This window comes from Barbatula barbatula (assembly GCF_947034865.1).
Source record: "Barbatula barbatula genome assembly, chromosome: 21".
NCBI lineage: Eukaryota > Metazoa > Chordata > Actinopteri > Cypriniformes > Nemacheilidae > Barbatula > Barbatula barbatula.
In genome coordinates, this window is record NC_136784.1 from 670,208 (window position 1) to 691,745 (window position 21,538).

Sequence of the window (21,538 nt, forward strand, 5' to 3'; positions counted from 1 at the left end):
AGTCAGTAAACATTATATAACGCGCGTTAAAAGACCAACACGCCCCCACACGGGACGTGTGAGCATGCGCAGACCAGAGCCGTTGAAGAACAGAGTTGAGACACTCGCATAAACGTCCGTTGGAAGAATGAAATGCAGAAGCAACTCGTGTCATGGAGGGCTCTATAGTACCAAACACATGCGCAGGTAATTTGATAAACTAGATCTCTGTAAAACTGATGTTTTTAAAACAAGATATTGTTTTCCTCAATAAAAAGGCTTTTCTGTGTGTTTGAATTATTTTCTATAAACTAAGACTGTTCATTAAATAAAAGGTTATTCACCATCTCCCTGTATACATTTTATAATAAAATCTCGGACTGAAATTGTTTGTCTTGTTCATTGCAACAAAGATCCATAAAAGGGAAGGAAGGAGGCGGGAACCGGCGAACATTTAAGAAAACTCTAAAACACATGTCCGGGCCCGGTCCTCTCTCGTTATACACTCCTGTCGCTCCTTTCCTGAGCTCATCCGTGAGACACGAGACCGGTGCGCGCGCGGCTGACACTCGTTATCCCCCCACATTAACTTTCAGCGTTCTGTTTGGTGAATTTACTCCATTTATTGATGATTTATTGATAAATTATATATTTATGTAAGTGTCTTAACACGATTTAACATTGGTATGTAGGGTACTGATGATCATAGAAGCATATGAAACAGCACATAACGCATTCATCCTAGTCAAATTAAACACACATAATTGATAAATACCGTCTCTCTAACACATTTATCAGACAAAATGTAATTATAAATGATATTGTGTCGGTATTTAGTGAGAATACAGCTGCTTCAACTGTCTCTCCCGCCTAAACGCGTTCAAACACACTGAGAGTCTGGAACCATTGAGCGAGAGATCAAAGTGTGTCGCAACTCCGTCTTTCAACGAGTTTCGACTGGACCAATGGCGTCAGGGTACGAGGAGTCTTTTGACCAATCGGGTGCGAGGTAGATGACAGACAAGGTTGAGTGACTCATCGGTGTTTTCTGTCTAACAGCCAATAGGAGCAAAGCTCGTGAGACTCGCACAACACGGCGTCAGCGGCGAGATCTGAAGGGAATCGCTCTCTTCTCCTCTTCACAGTCAAGTTTTGAATGAAATTAACTTTATTATAATTGTAAAGTTTGCGCTTTATGTCCTCATGATTGTTCGCTGGATAGACGATGAAAAGTGTGAGAAAGAAACCTCAGGGTAATGAATCCCGAGCGACTGTGAGGAGAAATGAAGGTACGTTAACGTGATGTGAGCGAGCGCGAGAGATTCGTTATAATCGCACTGCATGTATGTGAAGTCTCATTAAAGTCTAAACTCTTTGAGTGTGTGTGAGATCTGACTGACTGTCATTTGTGTGTGTAATGATCTTTTAGAGATTTGTCTCGGAATGAGATGATAGATTATGATACACGTCATAAATGTCCGTGTGATTAACGTTTACAGTGATTTGAATTCGACCCCAGGCGGAAATGACCCGATCAATTGAAGCTCATGAATAGCGGGTGTGCACTGACCTCACCTTCCCATCAGAACACACCCTTCAGTCGGAATGACTCGCATGTCTGCTTTTCGAAGAGGAAATGAAGGTGTAAAACATTAAAAAAGATTCACATATAAGTTGAATGCAGACGGACTGAACCTCAACAACAGCCGTCTCTGTATCAACTTCCGGTCCTGCATTTAAATCAGCCCTCTTACATTCTGCTGGCTGTCAAATGAACTGAAACAGAGATAATTTGACTCTTATTTTGAGTGGCATTAAAAATACAACTAAAAATGTAAATCTAGACGTAGACAACATGGTTTTGTTTTGGTTCTGACATTGCCGCAATACTATTTTACTAAACTTTTACTAAGTCTCTGAGCTTTTCTTTAGTTGACAGTCAGTGTGTTGATGTGACACAGATGACTAGTATTATTTTAATGTGCATTGTTTGGTCATTTTGGATATTGCCTCACACTTTCTGACCTCCACCCGCAGAACAATTGTCCTGGAAGAAACAGAAGCTTGTGGATATCCATCAGGCGCTGAACAGTGACCCCGTGGACATCGAGACCCTGCGGCAGGCGGCTGGGAGTGAAGGTGGTTTGCTGAATGATGACATCAGAAGAAAAGTTTGGCCCAAACTCCTCAGTGTCAATGTCTACAATCTGCCTGCTAAACCCTGTAAGTGTGGATTTGTGAACTCTTCTGCAGAAGAACAGTTCAAGATGAAGTCAACTTTTCTCCATCTTTCCTTCTTTTAAAGCTAAAGATGTCCGCGAGGGCCACAAAGACTACAGACAGGTGGTGCTTGATGTCAGGAGATCAATGCGCCGCTTCCCAAAGGGTCAGTGTCTGATATCTATTATCAGTTCGAGACAGTGGCGTAACTATCGTACAGACAGTGCAGGCAGTGAGCCGAGGGGGCCGAGGGTCCTGCCCACATTTTGCAATGACTGCTTGTGTGTCTTGATGGACGAGTGGTAAAACCTTTGCCGATCCTTTGTAAGGTTCAGGGTTCTAATCCACACTCGGACATGTTTGTCTCATTAAGGCCAAAGGTGTTCAGCAGTGATTGTATATCAAGAGCAAGAACACGTTTGTGTGCATTTTGTTTTGTGCTTTTACCAGAACGAAGCTGCGAGAGAACACAAACACTCGTCATGATTTCAAAACAACCAGCAATAGATAATAGATAAATGAATAAAAAAGTGAACAGCATGTCGGGAGACATGGTGGGTCAGACATGATTTTCACCACCTAATATTACGTTTTGTTTTGTGGAAAGCCTTCTTTAGTTTCGTATCTTAATATTAATCAATGTTGCATTAATCAATTGTCTAGATTTAAAAAAATGGAAAGAAAACCAGGAACATCGTTGTGGAAGTTACATTTATGCATTTGGCAGACGTAGATTATGGATGGTCGTAATAGCCTATACTGGGGCCCGTCATCACTAATTTACGCCACTGGTTCAAGAACAGCAACATTGACCTATGATCTCACTCATTCATCCTCTTGCTCATAGTTTTACTTCTAGTTAGTAACAGGTGATGTTCTGTGTTAAAGGTTCAGTTTAGGTTGTGAATAAATGTTTCTCAGGCATGCGTGTGGATGAGAGGGGGGTTCTCCAGGAGCAGCTGATTGACATCATTCTGGATGTTTTGAGGAGGAACCCTCAGCTGCACTATTATCAGGGATATCATGACATCATCGTGACCTTCCTGCTGGTGGTGGGAGAAAGACTGACCATTGCTCTCATGGAGAAACTGTCCAATCACCATCTCAGGTATGTTAAATGAGCTTTGGTCACTTTTTACAAGGTTTCCTGCACTATAACAGTTTCTTCTGGGACCTGCAGAGACTTCATGGACCCCACTATGGACAGCACAAAGCACATCTTGAACTACCTGATGCCCATTCTGGAGTGTGTTGACCCTGAACTGCATGACTTCATGATCAGGTGACTTTTTATCACATTTAACAATACTGTGGTTTTTCCAGAATGAAAAGATATTTATGAAAATAAATGAAAACATACTTGCGTTTGACCCAGAAGAGTTCAGCCGATGCTAATGCAGTTTGTGTCTGCGTCCTGTAGAGGGCAGGAGATGTTGTCTTTACGTACATTCATGGCAGCGTGTCACCTGCTAACAGGTTTATCTCCGACTATTACACACACTCACGATCTGAGCATTTAAAAGCCTCAGGAGTCTGTAAAATAGATCACAGTTGTCTGTGTTTGTTGCCTGTGACTGCTCTTAAATCAGTGGAATTAGTCACGATTCAATTGAACGAGACGCAGAAAGGGCAAGAATTACGTGTCGGTTATACAATTCACTGTCTAGCACGTCAGCTCTATTGAAAACTGTTTTTCCGGAATGCATGCATGCTTTGTGAAGAAATCTCATGGGGAACTGTTGTGTGAGGTCCTTCACACAGTGAAAATGGCTCAGGTCAGCTGTAAAAGGGTCTTTTTAAATGTTTACCTGGTGGATTATATCATTTATACAATATTCAGATTGATTCTTTAAATATGAATTCATCTTAATTTGACTGACATTAAAAAAAACATTTATTTGCTATTAATTCTTCTTCAATCCTGCAATACAACAACATTAATAGAATGAGTCCAAACCAGCAATGAACTAAATAATAAAAAAATACAGAATCTTTCGTCACATTAAATGCTCTGTAGGTTTATGGATATATATTTTTTAAACAATTTCTCGAGATGAATTCCTTTTGTGATGTTTGTAGCATCAGTTTCTTTCAGTTAGTCATTTCTTAACGTGAGTCGTGAGTGTTCACATAACCCTGTAACTCGGCGCAGATGCCCAGAGCTCTCTTGCATGCACTTTCTTAGCCCTCCTTTATAAAAGCAGGTTATTTTTAATGGCATGTCATGTAAAATGTAGAGAATAAGAGGTTCTTTGTAAATATTGCATGTGAGCGTCTCGCCGGTCCACAGGTTTAATGGTGTTGCTCGCTCGGGCTGTTGCTTTCACTCTTACAAACAAGTTGATAAAAGGTAGAACTCTTAAAAGCCTCTGGGCAAACAGGCCAGTCAAAAAAAGACATGTTGTGTGGTCTGTTTACATCGATTGCATCAGTTTCTTCATAGAGAGAAGCGTTTACCTGCCTGATCTCAGCAGAACGCCGCGTCCTGAAACGCCTCGTGTGATTTAAATGTGCTGTCCGTGAGTTTGAACGAGCGTGTGCTTGTCTTTTTAATGAGTTTATTCAGTTGTTTATTATATAATCCACAATTTTGTACATTAGCACCCGAATATATGTAATTCAATGGTAAGATATGTGTGATTTGTACAGACAGAAGACACACAACCACCTCTCTGATTTTAACAGATGTTCTGTGTATGAATTGGGCTTTGAAGAGGCTTTCTGTGCCATGTTCTAAGCAGGAAGTTGTAAATTGACAGCTTAATGTCTGTCCATATGGGGTGGAGCTTTGGGCTTAATTGTTATGGTTATTATTTTCTCCTCACATCTTCCAGTCATGACAGCGGAAACCATGTGACACGTTCACAAGATGGAAGAAAGCCCCTTCAGCTGTTAAACCGCTTGCATGGAATATCAGTGATGTGATGAATGAACGTGTCAAACATGCGTTCTTGTGTTCTGCATGCGACTGCGCTGAAGTTTCTGGAGGGTTTGTGGTCGCTCTGCTTTGTCAGGGATATCATGAAATTATCACTTGAATTCAAGTTTGCGTATCCAACCAACGCAGCAAATACAGTTTGGTGAAATATAATTGGATTATTTACAGATGTTCTGAGTGAATGATGTGATGCAGATTATGTTTGTCATGGGTTTTATCGTTTTTTCTCTGGTTTACAGGGCCGAAGTGGGCACTATCTTCGCACTTAGCTGGCTGATCACATGGTACGGCTACGTTCTGTCCGACTTCAGACACATTCTGCGGCTCTATGATTTCTTCCTGGCCTCTCATCCGCTCATGGCCGTTTACTTTGGCGCTGTGGTAAGATGGATCTTTTCTTTATTCTGCCGGACATCCAGGCCGTGCCGCTTTTTGACCTTTTCTCTTTGTGTAAGCGCAAGGGAAGAGATCGTTGCACTTAAAAGTGCGTCATGTCATAAGAGATATAAGAGCTGGATGACATTCAGAACACTGTGTTATTTTCTGCGTGTGGCGCAACGGGCTCTCAGAATATCTCACATGTCCAAGATTGACACTCGCCATGTGTGCTCAAACAAGAACCATTTTGACATGAAAATTTTGCATGGTTTATTGTAGAAAGGATATTTAGTTAAATGATTCCATACTTACAAATGCAAACTGTATGTTAAAAACATTAGAAATTAGAATCACGATGCAACAATTTGAGGTTATTTTTCATGAAACATTGACAAACGGCAGAAATAAATCCTCCACGCTGTTAATGGAGTCATATAACCCATGTGAATATACACGCACAGGCTTTTGTAATCCAGAAGGAAGACATTGTTTACAATGTTTCGCTTCTGTATTTGTTAATTCACTTATTTAGGCTAAGATAGCTAATTTATCAACACAACAAAAAAAAGCTTGTATCAAAGAGAAGGAAGGAATTTCAGCTTTTTTTCCTCATCTGATGTGTGAATCCAGGGCACTTTGTTGTAGCGGGGCTGAGTTAATTAAACAAGTCTAATGAATTCACCAGAGGTTTGTATGGAAGGCTGCGTGTGTTTGTGCTTGAATCTCTTTTCTGCCTCCACAAGCTCAGCCCCTGCTAGACACAACACGGAAAGCGAAGGGGGCCGCAGGCCGTTTGAAGTCAGGTGGTGCTGGAGATGTGTGGATACGACGACTGGAGTGAGATTTGTTTGGAAATGAAACGTTGTTGTTTGACCTCACTTTAGATCGAGATGACGGCTTCTGCTCCAGCTTGTTGTCTGTGTAGTGTAGTAAACATCTGTGACGTGTTCTTTACTCTGAGATGTTTAGGACATCAACAGCAGGTCTGATCATGCTATTGCTGTTTGCCCTGAATGAGATCAAGCTTTATTGCCACACACACACGAACAATAAAATATCTGAAAAAAATGTATATTAAGACTAGATTGTACAAAGTGTATCTTGATGTTTTCCCTCATTGACAAACTGTGTCTGAATAGATCAAAAATTGAACACATATTGTATTCAGGCTTTGAAAGTTTTTTGTGTGCGTTTAAAAAACAAATAATTTTACAGAAATAAACAAAGCAAAATTGTGATCTTGATTTCTTTATTTAAGTGCCTTATACAAAAGAAATGGTTGTTGTATGGTGGATGGATCTAAATCACATAATTGGACAGCCAATCAGATTAAAATGTACTTTATTTGCATTATTGTGACTTGTTTAAGCATTATACATAAACTAATAACAAGAAATCTCTCTCAGATTGTGTTGTACAGAAAGGAGGAGGTGAAGAGCACTGAGTGTGATATGCCCAGCGTTCATCACCTGTTGTCAAAGATGCCTCAGGATCTGCCGTACGAGGATCTGATTGGTCGAGCTCAGAGTCTGTTCGAGAGCTGCCCGCCTGCTCTGCTCGCCCAGTCTGCAGCTCTGCAGTCACACAGCATGTGAGTTTATACATAAATCAATATAAAAGACCTTTTGACATTTGACTTCAGTCTATTGGGTCCATTGTTTGTGGCACTCTTAAAGTCAACTTCATATCAACATCATTCATGGTCTTGGTCTCGTCGTGGGAGATTCATCAGTGGTCATGAAAAGAGTCTACAGGATCTTTCCCATGTTCTCATGTCTGCCTAGATCGGTCATGTCTGCAGGATGATGGTTTCTGGTAGTAATGTGTTTACACACGTCTGTTGGTATCAAGTTGGGTCCTGAGGGGGGGGTTTATCATCGTGTTTCCAGCAGGTGGAGCTGTTGAGTATGACATCACATCCCCTCTCTTGAGCTCTTGTTTTGATGTCTCAGCCTGAGCTGTCCCGTGCCTGTCTAAACACGTGCCGTCAGCCTGCAGATCGCATTCACAGATGCAGGTGAAAGCACTTTAATGATTTATCTCTGACGGCAGGGGCAAGCCATTCCTCTGCCGTTCAGAGGGAACTGAATTCAAGCCCCAGAGCCCTAAAAAAGCCATCAGAGAGAAGATCTGTCTCGTTTAAGATCTCCCCGCGCCTGCCTTTGACTATGAAGATTGAGAGAGAGAGAGAGAAATGAGAGAGAGACAAATAGACAGCGGGAGAAAGAGACGGAAATGAGGGTGAGACGGGGGATAGGAGTAAAAGATAGTGGTTTGTTGTCTTTGTTTCTCTTTCTACATCTCTTATGCAAATCAGTCTTGCGGTAACTAAGCCCCGCCTCACTGGGTTATTAAAGCCCTTGCCTGTTTTGCATAACCCCTCCCCCAGCAGCATCTGTGTCCCTGTGTGTGTCAGTGAAATGAGCAGACTCTCTGGAGGGCGTGACCTGTGACCTCGCTCTCTATTGTACTGTTTGACCCTGTGCAGTGCAGTAATGAGGAGTGGCACGCTCTCTCTAATGGTTCTGACCCCCAAATGTTCTTCATTAATCCCCCCGCACACGGCCGCAAGCTAACACACGGCCTCGCGCTCCGCTCCCGTGTCATAAACGTACTGAATTTATATCATCAGCAGGAATTGTGATCATTGTTTAGTTATAGCGTTACCTGTTTGATTAAATCATGTGTTCGGGTCGTGTTAGATCATATTAGTGGATATTATTTGATGTTTGCAGGTGCAGTCGCAGCTCAGACGTGCAGCTGGTTTATCTTCGGATTATATTATTATTTTCCTCTTTAACGATTTGATGTTCGTTGTGTGCTTCATATGACCCCCTGCACATTTCACGTGTCTTCAAAACCTTGGCACCATGAACCTAAACCCAAATGAACGAGATTGTGTAGCTAAAATGATTTTTTTCATCATTTGTTCACCCTCAAGGCATGTCAACCTGGATGAGTTTCTTTCTTCTTCAGAACACAAAAGAAGATATTTTGAACAATGTTGATGTTCAAACAGCACTGAGCTCCATTGTACGAACATGAAACACAACAGAAGATATTTCGAGAAATGTGTCCGTGTGATGTGCTCTAGACTTTATGATGCTTGTCAAGCGTGTGGCTGCTCTGTTTTTTCAGACAGGAACTAAATCTTCTACCGTTGCTGTACTTTAATGTGTGTGTGAGAGCGAGTAAGTGAAGTCCTGGAGTGTCACACCGCGCTCCACTGAGCAGCTCCAGGTGACATGACAAAGAGCCAGCGCTTACGGGTCATCAGGACAACAGGACATCAGAGCTGATTCACAAAAGCCTGCAGGACACACACACAAGCAGAGCATGGACTCATGGGTAATTGGGCATACCATCTCAGCAGCAAGTGTCTAATAATAGGACCATCAAGAATGAGACTGTCTCGTTGAACTGTGTTAACCCATCATGTTACAACATCAATAGAGAGGTTCAAGAACACAGGACGCACTTTTAATCTTGTGTCCAGTTTCCAGGGCCTAATGGTGATCGGGTTCATCGGCACTGAACGAAAGCAGGTGAACATGAACGTCAAGGACCGTTATCACGACAGAAAAGAGAGAGACTGAAGTGCAGGCGTGGAAATGTTCCTCCAGTGTAAACGCATCCATCATCTGCTGCCTTTCCTTCACCGCAGAAGGAACAGTTTGAGGCGGAGGAAGAGAGCGAGGGGAAAACACAAGACTGATGTGACACAGGTCACACAATCTGCCGCTTGCGAGAGTGGAAACGGCAAAATAGAAACTCTTTTACGGACCAGTATTAGCGAGAGAAGTCAGAAAGAAGCCATTGTTTGAGTCCTTATGCACATTATCTTCAATTTCAGTTCCACACACAAAGACATTGTCTGGCCTCTGAAGATTTAGAGTGCTCATATAGACCAGTTTTACCACTTTATAGATTCCTACAGTAAACGAGTCATTCATAAAGACTTGTGGGGCGAACTGTTTCTTTAAACAGATGACAGGCCGGGCCAGTGTCACCGCATCAGAGCGGCTTTCATCAGCTCAAACCCTGCGTCTCCCGAGTCTTCAGCTGCTAAAGGGAAAGTTTGGAAGTTAATTGCTCTGCTGTTACCTGTCAGCTATTTTCAGCCGTGTCGCATTAGCCGCAGATCCTAATGACGAGCTGGAGAACGCTGGGAATCACAGGAGGAAAACCAGAAAAACCAGTGAGGACCTCCAGACGCTGAGCCCGCGGTTCCTCTCGCTCTGAATGTGTTTCTTTATTATCTGGAGCGAACTGAATTTGCATTCTGTGTTTACTATTCTTCCACAGAGACGCTAATGAAATGGAATTGAATATTTGATGATGTTTTAATGATGTTTTTGTCCACATCTCAGCGTGGACTCTTGAGCAACTACTTGAGCAATTATACATTCTTATTTGTTCTGCACAGAGTCGCCATCAGCAGCTTTAAGGACTTCCAGACGTCGACGCTGAAGCAGCGCCCTGACACGGTCCTGCGTAAACAGTTCCAGAAACCCAACGAAGACCAGCTAGCCCGTCCCATGAACACCACTAACCAGTTAATAAAGATGGCGGTGTGGGGTCTGTCGGCCACGCTGGGGGCAGCGGCGCTGGCTGTGGCCCAGACGGCCATGAACTGGGCTCCTGAGTTCCTCTCGCAGCTCTTCTGATTCAGTGTCTTCATCGTTCTCCTGTGCCAAATGCAAATCTGCGTTAAACCCCAAAGCTTATTTATGTCTATCATGTTGTTGTTTTCTTATTTATAGTGGAGCTAATATTGGAGAGGTGGGAGGAGTCAGGTGAGGATTTTTGTAATCGTAAGCATTTCTGGATGACTTTTCGTCAGTGGAGTGAAAGTGCTCGACTCGGCCGTTCTGCACAAACTATTAAAAGCTTTTTTCTGCTGAACGGCGTCAGCAGTGAGTGAAGGAAAAGCTCATTACCGGCAGAAACCAGGTGAACACTGTATGAGGACCACAGAGAGTACACAACTCAACACACACGCCCTACATACTACACATTGCTTTAACTTGTAATCAAAGAACGAAAGAGATTCTATTCTAACTGCTTTGATACATCATGATAAAAGGACTCGAGAAATATATTTATTTAATAAATGTGTACAGCAATACATTCAACACTCAATCATCAAAGCAATGTCTTCCATCTTATTTTGACCCTGACGCAGCAATAGACAGAGAGACTTTCATTTGCCTTTGTAATGTGTGATGTTGACCTCAGTTGTGTTGAAGCATCTTTGGATGCCGTGTGTTCTGTCGATTTGTGATGCCTCTATACAAATATATAGGACAAACCCCAAACCTAACACCTCAGCAGTATATCGCGGGGTAGGAAAATCTGCTACGTAGCATAAATCGCCATGCTTTAGATCCCCCTGTTTGAAAAAACTAAATATGCAGGGACGGGTATGTTTTGATGCTGGTTTAAGCCGGTGAGGAACCAGCATCAAAACATATCTAACAGCATGTTTTTTTTAGAACAGGGGCACCCCACTCTCCCGACTAGTCCCGCCTCCAGCAGCTTGTGTTTCTCTGGAAATAATCGTACAGCTGGATCTCTATTTATTTGATCAAACTAAATACTCTTCAAAGATACAACATATGCAATACTACTGTATAGGCACTCAAGATTAATATAAGATTGGCAAAAACTGTGATACACCATCTTTAATTGTCTCAAGGCCCTTCACAACAGCTGTCGAGCTCCGTACATCATTCAAAACTCTCGACCAAGTCTAGGAACTCTTGTGAAGAGTACAGCAGCGCGTGTTTCACAGTCTCTCATTTACAGGCAGTCGATCTAAGACCGACCTGATGCGAGAGCCGAATTTAACCTGCTTCCACAGCTGGCTGCCTCTATTTGTGCCTCGGGTGTTGATGAGCGGCTGTTAACAGACTCTGCCCTGAGCGCCCAAAAAATCACCCCTGCCCAAAAAAACCACACACGCAAGGAATAATGTGTTTATGTGAAGGAGCAATCTTCACCCCGCCAACTTTAATGCGTTTTTAATGCGATTCAGCCAGACTTTCGACTCTTTCCAGTGCCTCGCAAACTCATGTATTTTGGAAGCGAGGTATTTCTGAGTGGAAATTGGCCAGAGCCTCTTTGTTAATGAGAATTTAATTTGAGCCGTAGCGACATTCGTCATCAGAGAAATGAATGTAACCAAATGTATTCGAATGAGATTGACTCTTTCCTGCCGGTCCCGAAAAACTCGAATGCAAATGACGTCTGGTTTCATTGATTTGTTGGTGTAATGAAAATTCGAGAAAACAATTTAAATAAAAGCAAACGCTAAAATCCACGGCTGGTCGTTAAACAATAATGGGGTGAAATGTATTACCTGAGGTTCACAAGTGGCCTAAAATACATTTTAATATGAGTTCCTCTTCATCACCTCAGGCCATTAAATTGATCGATGATGGAAACACATTAACTCTCTTCCAAAACCCCACTCGACATCATCAGACACGGTCAGAATGCCAAGGGTGATTCAAAAGCAAAGTGGCATTATGATGTCTTGTAAGATATGTGTCGCTTTTGACTTAATCTAATGTATTCATGAGCTCGTGTTGACTGTAAAAGTTCATAAACATATAAATGTGGTCATTTATTCTCTCGTGTGGTTGTAAAACTGCATGTGTCACTTTCTTCTGGAACACAACAGAAGATATTTTGAGAAATGTCTCAGTGGTTTTGTTCTCACCGTGGAAGTCAATATCAAATAAATTCTTTTGTGTTCTGAAGAAGAAATAAATACAGGTTTGACCTGACAAAAGGATTCATTTTTGGTAAGAATGCTGAAAAGTAGTTCATATATGGATTATGTTACTCATTGTTTGTGTGATGTATATATTTTTATACTAGAGTATTATATCATCCACAGCTTGCTTCACTGTAAAAAATGACACGGATATTTACTTAAAATATGAAGGTAACAATATTACACATCATATTTTTAAATACTTGGAAGTGTATTTTTAATGCATTATTTCATGAATAAATCAATATTCGAGCTTTGGAGTTAACTTGATCTTTTTAACGTCAGTTTAGCATTTATTATTGTCTACAACATATATGATGTAAAAGTAAGCCGAGCATTGTCTCAGTACTGGCATTCGCAGCATCACTGTTCACTGAGTGTAAAAACACACCGATGGTAAACACAAAACTTAAAAACACAAACAGAATTTCTTCTAAATCATAAAGACAATTGAAAAATAAACACGATGAAGACTTTCATTTGTAAAGCACATAAAATAGCATTTTCACAAAAATGACTCCCTTACTGCTGTCGCATTCAAAGCATGCTGGGAATGCTAAATTCACTGCTCAGATAGTGAAATTAACTAAAATAATGAATGTATTCCCACCACAAAATAATGGAGTAAAGATCCTTTACAAAGATAAGTGGGTTGAACAAGATTAAAATACGTTGAATTCACTCAATAATTTGTGCATTTTTAATTTCGAGAATTAAAAGTCTAACTTGGTTAAAAAAACACGAACACAATTGTAAAACTAAAGTTCCTACTAGGACACAGAATCCTTTTTTCCAGTGCAATGTCCACTACGTCTCCAGCGCGAGAAGGTTTGAGCTGTAAGGCTTCATGATGGTCTGGATGTAGAATTCGGCGAGTCAGTTTACTAAGTGTTTTTTCCCCTCCGAGTAGATTTGTGGTGTTTTGTGTATGTGGAGCAGAAGGCTGTTGGCTTCATTGAACACTGCTGGCAGATGATCCGACGCTCCTCCGCTGTGAGGAACACACTTGACAGAAAAGTGATTTCACTCTCCGGCCAGCTTTAAACAAGGTCTAGCTTCCACAACAAACTTTTATTAAACCTGTTTGTTAGACTTTTAAATTTGAACTCTTTTACATTTAGGCATTTGGCAGATGCTTTTATCCAAAGCGATTTACATTTGCATTATCCTATACATTTTACATAAACTCTTTTATTGAATATTTATGTCCTGAGTACTTGTGATTAAACGACTTGCATGTAAAAACAATGCTGAAACGTTTAAATAAGTCAAGTATGGACAAAATAAATCAAATGTATACAATAGTCTGTTTGAATACTGGGTTCTGATTGGCTGGGGAGGGTGGTAGCTCCAGTCAGTTTGAAAACATTCAAAATTAACTGATGAAAATAACCGGCATTTTCACCGGTTTGATCTAAAGCTACACTGTCAACATCAATAACAGCTTTAACTTGGCAAATAACCACGATCTAAGCAGATAATCCACAGCTTGCCGTGCATTAAGTGTTATAATGTACAGGCAGCCGGTTGTTATCGCAGAAATGATCCCTGACAGTGTGATCAGGGGCCGTTTCAATAAGTATGTTCAACCAACTCTCGGTTATACCTTGAACTCAGAGTTGGTTTACTTGGAAATGAGAAACCTTGTCATAACAGCTGTTTTAAGTTAGTTTGATCAACTCTGGGTAGTCTTACCTTGAGTTAAGCACTTGCACCACAACTACGACAAGCCATCATCAATGGAGCTCCGATATGACTATTCACCATGGCAACGGCACCAAAAAAAGCACTTCAGAGCGAGACACATTTTCTACTCTGCGTACACTGCATTTACTGATGTGCTGAAAATGACTTGTTTAAATTAATTACTAGGTATATGTACCGATACACAAACACATTCATCAGTAAATGAATGAAACAACAAAATGACCATGATATCTCACACTCATCACTAGAGCAATGATGACGAGTGAGACATCATGGTGTGTAGGACACTTGTTAGGGCGTCAGTCTCAGACTGGTCAGCGGGTTGAATCCTGCTCGGAGCAGTTTTGGGTAGAAACGGCTGCATGTCCAAATTAATTCTTTATACCTTTATCGCTGCATGTTTCTGTATTTATTCATTTCTTTATTCATGCTCGCTCTATTTTTATCACTTTATCAAGTCATTTCTTATCCTCCGTAGAAACCTGCCATTTGTGAGTGCATGTAAGGGAAAGAACATGCTCTAATGTAATACACAGCCATGTTGGGATGGATGATGAGTAATGCTATTTAAAGAAAAGTTTTAATATAAATGTTCAGGGAATTGACAGAATTCCAATCGGGTCCTAAATTGCTCCTCTGAAATCAAAGTACATCCTTATGAATGAATGCAGCCTCTTCACATACAGGATCCTCTATAAAAGCAAATGTGACATTTTAGTCACTGAGATGGTTTCTGTGTGATCAAAATGTGTGTAATGAGTGACTGCATGAATGAATGAGGTACACCACTTGTGCTCCTGACCAGGTTAGGTTCACAGCGTAAGCTTTCCTGTAGCTCAGTGGTAAGAGCAGGTGTTAACAACGCCAAGGTTGTGTGTTGGATCCCAGGGGATTGCAGATACGTATGTAAAATGTATAGGATAATATTTGTGTTCAGACAGTCATATACATGTAAAACACACATATGTATCTTGTGTGCATTTGTCAACAAAGTCAATTTCTGAGGATTACTTGCAAATAAAGTGAATCACTTTTAAACTTTCAGACTCTCTGGTGTTCTTCAAGACAATGTAGTTCATTTGAAAACACGTGTATATACGCTCTTGAAGTGTGCATTTATGTGTAGTATTTCTCTCAATGTCACGTGTGTTGAGAGTGAAGCTGCATTGCAGGTTCTGCATCTTTGTTCCCGTGAGTCTCTCTGCACCCTCGCTGTACATCAAGGTCACCGAGAGCCGAAGCGAGAGCGGGGGAACTAACCTCAGCTGCCACGCTTAAGGGCAACCGAGAGCTCAGCGAAGGACAACAGAGAGAGAAACAGAGCGGATACGGCCTGCCAGGGGTGGTGTTCAGCCGGAGCAGCGGGGCGGTGAGCGGATGGACGCCTGTCGAGATGGAGGGAACGCGGCGTGGCTGTCGATTAGATTCCTCGCGGCTCGGGTAATGAAAGACTCACAGCACCCATGCACGACGCTATCCCATCATTCCCCCTGCCAATGCCATGTTTAATGCATAGCGGCAGGTGTAAACGGCCCGACAGCGAGACACCCGCCTTACCTGACTGAGGAACTCCTGATGGGAGCCGAACCCTCAAATTCCTGGTGTCTGAGAAGTTAAAAATAAAAACGCAGCTTTCTTCCGTGTTTGCAGGGGGAACAGTTGGGGGATGGAGCACAGCTAATGAACCCACAAATCTGCTCTAGTGCTTTTAAATTTTAATCTGGTCTGCGTCCATGAACACGGCTGGAGTGTGGTGAACGATCAGGGACTGATGGTACTCTACAGGAAGGATTGCAGGAGTTAAAGGTCGTTTGCGGGAAGAGTTCGGCGGAGCCTCTGGAGAGCCCGCTCCGCTGTCCTGGTCTGTCTGACGGGATGACACCTGCTACCTGAATGACAAAGGTGAGGATGAATATTTATATGGTCCCACATGCGCCCTGCACCCATGACCCGGTTACTCGAGTCTGATAGTTCTGATCTGACTGTCAATCAACCGCTGATAATAATGAAAATCGACCGCACAGGTATGAAAATCTCGCCCCTAAATTCTGCTTTCTGTGACTTGATCCCTCTTTAATTTTCTAAAAGGACAGAAGGATGAGTTACATCCGAATATCATACAGTCCGAATATCGTGCGTGGGCCAGGGTTCCACACCCTACAATCGGGCCGAGGCTCATTTCACCAAAGCGCTACAGACGCCACGTGGCCTTCATGCATGATGCAAACTGTCTGTAATAAAAGCAATGATGTTTTCCCATCAGGCCGCCCGGGACCCCCGTACGGCAGGCGAGACCAGAAGCAAATGTTTTAAACGTGTCCCATTTCTCACTGCATGCATTTATGTATGAACGACAAGTCATAAACCTCTGCGAGGACCTAGTGACACGAAACTGCATGCGTGTAGCGTGTCTTAGCATGCTCTGTGTTCTATGACTGAGAGAGCATTAAACTAAAGCGAGCAGTCTCGTGTTTAACACAGAGCACCGATTGAAGCGTTTGTCAATTACAGGTCAAAGGGAAGAGCGAGCGAGGCTGTTTGTTTGTTAGCTGCGGGATCTCTTCAGTCTATAGACGTGTAATTGAGTTTTAATGTATTGTCCAGAGACGTGAGGTAAGTACTTGTGCTGACACAAACAGCAGTGTTAGTTCATCAGAGAGCTGTGTTTAGACCCCTCGCACAACATACAGAGCTGATGAGTCTATCGTTTGGGACGCTGGAACACATAACCAGTCACGAGGGTACATTTTTCTTAATAGGATAGGACAATATTTGGCCGAGATACAACTATTTAAAACTCTGAAATATCAAAACATTGAGAAGATCTGCGCTGTAGCAGGCCGTTGCGCAGAAGAAACAGGTTTGGTCTATTGGCTTACCGCTGTAATGACGTTGTGGAAAGTCGATGAAATACTAATCTTTACATGCCAAACTTGAGTGGTAAATTCACAGACAGTGTAGGCGTGTTCCCGGCCATTTTTGTTCACGATTTTGCAGCATCCACCCACGAAGATAAAGTTCTGATATACTTACAGTAGGAAATGTATAAAATATTTTCATGAAACATGATCTTTAATTAATATCCTTTACAATAATATATTATAATTCTTTTGGCTATTGCTACAAATATACATGTGCTATTCTGTTTTTGTGGTCCATATCTAGGGCATTATCACATGTCACAGTGAAGACAATCCCAGAATGCATTGCAGCAACACGCGGTTTTGTAAATTCATAGAAATGTTGTGTACTGAATGTGTGCTTTCTACTCAACCGTGTGCACAGTATTGCATCTTACTGGAAATGAATCATTTCTGGTTTTGATATCGCATGTCACTGTAATTCTATTAATAACACAATTTTTTGCAATAATTCCATATATTGTATTGCAGTGTATTGTATTCTCTATGTGTATTCTATACACGTAATAATTTTCAATTGTAAGATGTGCTAAATAAACTTGCATTCTATTGAATATATCAACTGTGGAATTAAAGGTGTTATAATTGAATTTCACATAGCTGCTTGTGGTCTATTTAACCTGAATCTTTGATGGACGGTCTCTGATGTCAGATGCTGTTGTGTGCTGTAGACGGGAGAGGGAGCTCGCTGAGTTCAGAAACAGATCTTCAGTCTCATGTGACACCTGAAGCACTTGCGTCACACCGTCACCTTTTTTCTACCTCCCCATTTGGTCATTTGCATCACATTCATTTACAAGAGCTAAAGCAGTTGGTTAAGCAACACTAATGTCGACAATAATGATCTTTTTATAACAGCAGGTGAAAAGAGCAAGAAGCCAGACGGAGTGACGGAGAGCGAGAGAGTGATGGAAAGATGCTGAGTGTTGCAGAAGATTTCGGAGAGAGAGAGAGAGAGAGAGAGAAGTGCTCACTTTGAGATGAGTTTCTTCCTTCTCTATTGGCCAGCCCACAGGTATCATTACAGGCTTCATGAAGATAATATTCCTAACACTCAATACCCCGTGCCAGAGAAAGCCCCTCACGCAAAATCCATTATCCAGACATCTTAGATAATGGGATTCTTCTTCTCCCTGCTCGGCTCGCAGAGTGGCCGTAATAGACTTATAATCAGTTTTTATCATTATCGTCTTTCCCCGCGCTTGAACGTCTCCACTACGCTGGCACGCGCCACCCTGAGACTCGCCCTCCACCCAGCGGTGTTCTAGAGAAACCGTCTGAGCTCTGCCCGGGGGTCACGCTGAGGGCCAGACACTACACGTGTTAGCATCTGGTTCAGAGAGCAGAGGTTCAGATGAAGTCCAGACACGGCCGGCCGACTCTGTAAAGTCCAGAGAGTCTGTTGTGCATGCCAGGATTCTGTCCTACTCGCTCTGTGTCTGAACGAGAGAGAGAGAGAGAGAGAGAGAGAGAGAGAGAGACGCTTGCATCTGTTCAACAGCCTAATGGAGTGAGAGAGAGACATTTCGTCATTACTGCTGGACTCTGGCCTGACGCTTGTATTCAGAAACATGCTGTTAGATAGAGCTGCATAATACATGTAAATATGTGTGCTAGAAACGTCACATGTTTTGTGAAAGTCGATTAAAACCTTTGAGCTTTGGTGTGTCGAATGAAAAAAAGAAGTTATACATTTTTCGTTAGATTGGTTTTTGTTGAGCACCCTTTTATAGTTGATGTTCGTGCTTTTGCTAATGATTGAAATATCACAAAATAAAAAATAAATCATGACTGTTCACCTTCACTAGTGATGCTTTCTTTCCCATAAACATTGTTTGTGAGTTATAAATTTCATTTTGTAAATATCATTTTAAAGAATTTACTTATTGGAACATTTATGAGTCAGTGTATTAAATCCAGACTAAAGTCTCAATGCAATTGCAATATTGAGAACACAAAAAAGTTTTTTTTATTGTACCGGGATTTCTTTGACGTCTTTCACTATGTAATCTTTGACATGGTCTTACTCGGTGGGTTTTCACAGACAGGTTCATATTTTTCTTTAATATCATACACCCCTAGTGTTATGCTATATTATATTTTATATATACATACTTTATATTCTAGATAATGTTTCCACCTGCCTCGCGGACAAACTGAAAGTCAGGTAAGAGGTTTTATATCATTCTTGGGATTCTGATGCATTTTGTATTCGACAACCTGTTGTTGAGTGATACCAGAATTATTCTCTTTCATTTTCTTTCCTCATTCCGTTTTCTTTCTATAACACACAGTTTTCGATTTTTTGCATGCCAGCTTTACAGTAAATGCATATTACTATAAAAAAGATAACAGCAACATAAGAAAGGAAATATAGAAATGAGCAAGAGGTCATCATAAAACCCAAAAGAAATGACACCGGAAAGAATTGGTTGTCAACTTAAAACATTACATCAACCAATCACAAGCTTTTTGTTTTTGTTGGCGGAAAATAAATAGAGAATATAGATTGATTATTCAAAAACTACAACTGTACATGTTTTCTGCATTGATAGACCCAAACTTTGATCAAATAATCATTTAAATTAACGTTCGTGATGTCATGTCATGCATTTACCTCAATATTGAACACACACACCTCAATTATGGTATAACAAACAAAAACCATCATTCATTAATAAAACTCTAAACACTACAGATAACAACAATATTTAACAGTATATATAACAGTAACAACACTATTAAAGCCAAAATGAAGCCAGCAAGAAGTAAAAGAATAAATGAAAGTTTCTTTAAAAGAAAATAAAAAAACCTAGAATTGAACATACTGCAATCGTGGGAACTTTTAAACTTGTTTAGTATATGCAAAACAATCATTCAACAGTCACTTTATTATCTTTGTCGGGAGAACATTTTGCAAGTTGGATGTTTTACAGTGGTAATGAATGGAATACAAGTGTGTTATTGTATTTTTCTCAGTAAGATGTACTTCGACCAAACTAACTGAATAATTGTCTGTTTTATTCATAGTGTTCCAGTTAAACTGTGAATGAGTCACTAGGAAAACAAAACTGTGGACTGTTTTAAATGTATTTTATCTGTTTGTTTTCCTTATAAATGAATCCTCCGGAGGGAAAGAACAGTTAGATTCATGACGTGTCATGTCAAGATGAGAGATGATGAGTGTATGAATCAAACTCACTGGTCCGGTTCTTGCTTTCAGAAACAGCTTGAATCACCTCAGAACAGACTGATGTCACGTCTCTGCACATTTTTATGAAGGTGAACTTTTCTAAATCTTTTACAAACGTTGCGTTATATTGTCGTATGAATGTGCTCAGGTGTCTTCTGATCACTGTGAGTCTCTTCAGTCATGTGATGTGTTGAGATCGCGCTCAGTTGTGTGTAGGATAGCTGATGTATGTCTCGCACCTACAGGAGACCTGCTGGTTTGTTTGTCTGGTGTTTGGTCTGATGTAATGAATGTAGACTGGTGTATGGTGTAGAGATTCTTATTAACTTCACCCTATTCGTGTCTGTGTCTAGTGGATTCATCCCCCCTCCTCTCTCTCTGTCTCTCTCTCTGTCTCTCAATTTCAAGGTACTTTATTGGCATGATTGTGTTTTCTTACAAATTGGCAAAGCATTGAACATATAACAAAAGATATACAATAAGTACAAGCATTAGAGTCAAATAAAAATAAGGTGCTGAGTAAGGGAATTAAATATAGAATGACCTATACTTTATTTTATATTATTCTTTCTGTCTGGAGGATTGTTCTAGAAAGGGTGGGCTTCAGTCGGGAGATACACACACATAATATCGAATTATACACTGTGAGTGTTCATTTGGCCATTTTTAACACTGGCAATTTTGCTGTGCATGGCTGTGGAGTGCTATTTTTTTCCAAAGTCACTTGTGATCATTGAAAGAAGTTAAATAGTCAACCCAGTCATATTATAATATATTTGAGTGTATATATAAATCTGACTATTTGACTCATAGTTTTCAGGGGCAGATGTAGACTGTCAATGCCGTGCTGAAGTGAGCTCGCAAGCTTGATTCATTTAGAGCTCAAAACATAACAAGAGTGAAAAATACAAGTACAAACCAAACCCATACAGACCAAAAACTGACAACAATGTGTGTGTGTGAATCTTCACTGATCAGAGAACAGCTTTTAGAAGATTGCTCAGACGAGCTGAATGTGACGCTAAAGAGTTTAAGTGGAAGTAATTGTCTTGTTTCTGTCCGTCTCTCCGGTCAGACAGACTTCATAATGAGATCAGAGTGAGTTACGCTGTCTGTGATGAGTAATGAACCAACCGCTCTCTCTCTCTCTCTCTCTCTCTCTCTCTCTCTCTCTCTCTCTCTCTGTGTCTCTCCCTCTCTGTCTCTCTCTCGCTCGCTCTCGCTCTCGCTCTCTCTCTCTCTCTCTCTCTCTCTCTCTCTCTCTCTCTCTCTTATCTTACGCTCAGCTCTAATAAATGTGTGCAGGTGTAAAGACCGTTCAGGCTAATACAGAACTGAGGTTTGAGAGTGATATTCAAGTTTTCTCTTATGTGTTACATGTTGATCCGCAGTTAGCTTCATTACTGTTAACATGTTGCCTA

The 21,538-nt window shown here is 41.1% G+C and overlaps 1 protein-coding gene across 2 annotated transcripts; it reads left to right on the plus strand.

Annotated features, from left to right (window-relative positions):
- Positions 1-654: 654 nt before the first annotated feature.
- LOC306910144 (TBC1 domain family member 20) lies at positions 655-12,555 on the plus strand. Of its 2 annotated transcripts, none has more exons than XM_079484446.1 (9): positions 655-955; positions 1,039-1,268; positions 2,017-2,202; positions 2,285-2,365; positions 3,121-3,307; positions 3,380-3,481; positions 5,377-5,518; positions 6,922-7,106; positions 9,942-12,555. In XM_079484446.1, the coding sequence occupies exons 2-9, from the start codon at positions 1,205-1,207 to the stop codon at positions 10,180-10,182; spliced, it is 1,188 nt and encodes a 395-aa protein (XP_079340572.1). In that variant the 5' UTR covers positions 655-955; positions 1,039-1,204; the 3' UTR covers positions 10,183-12,555. The 2 variants fall into 2 exon arrangements, with proteins under 2 accessions (XP_079340572.1, XP_079340573.1); XM_079484447.1 differs by lacking the exon at positions 655-955 and adding an exon at positions 1,479-1,621 and having other exon boundaries at positions 1,053-1,268.
- The last annotated feature ends 8,983 nt before the right edge of the window (positions 12,556-21,538 follow it).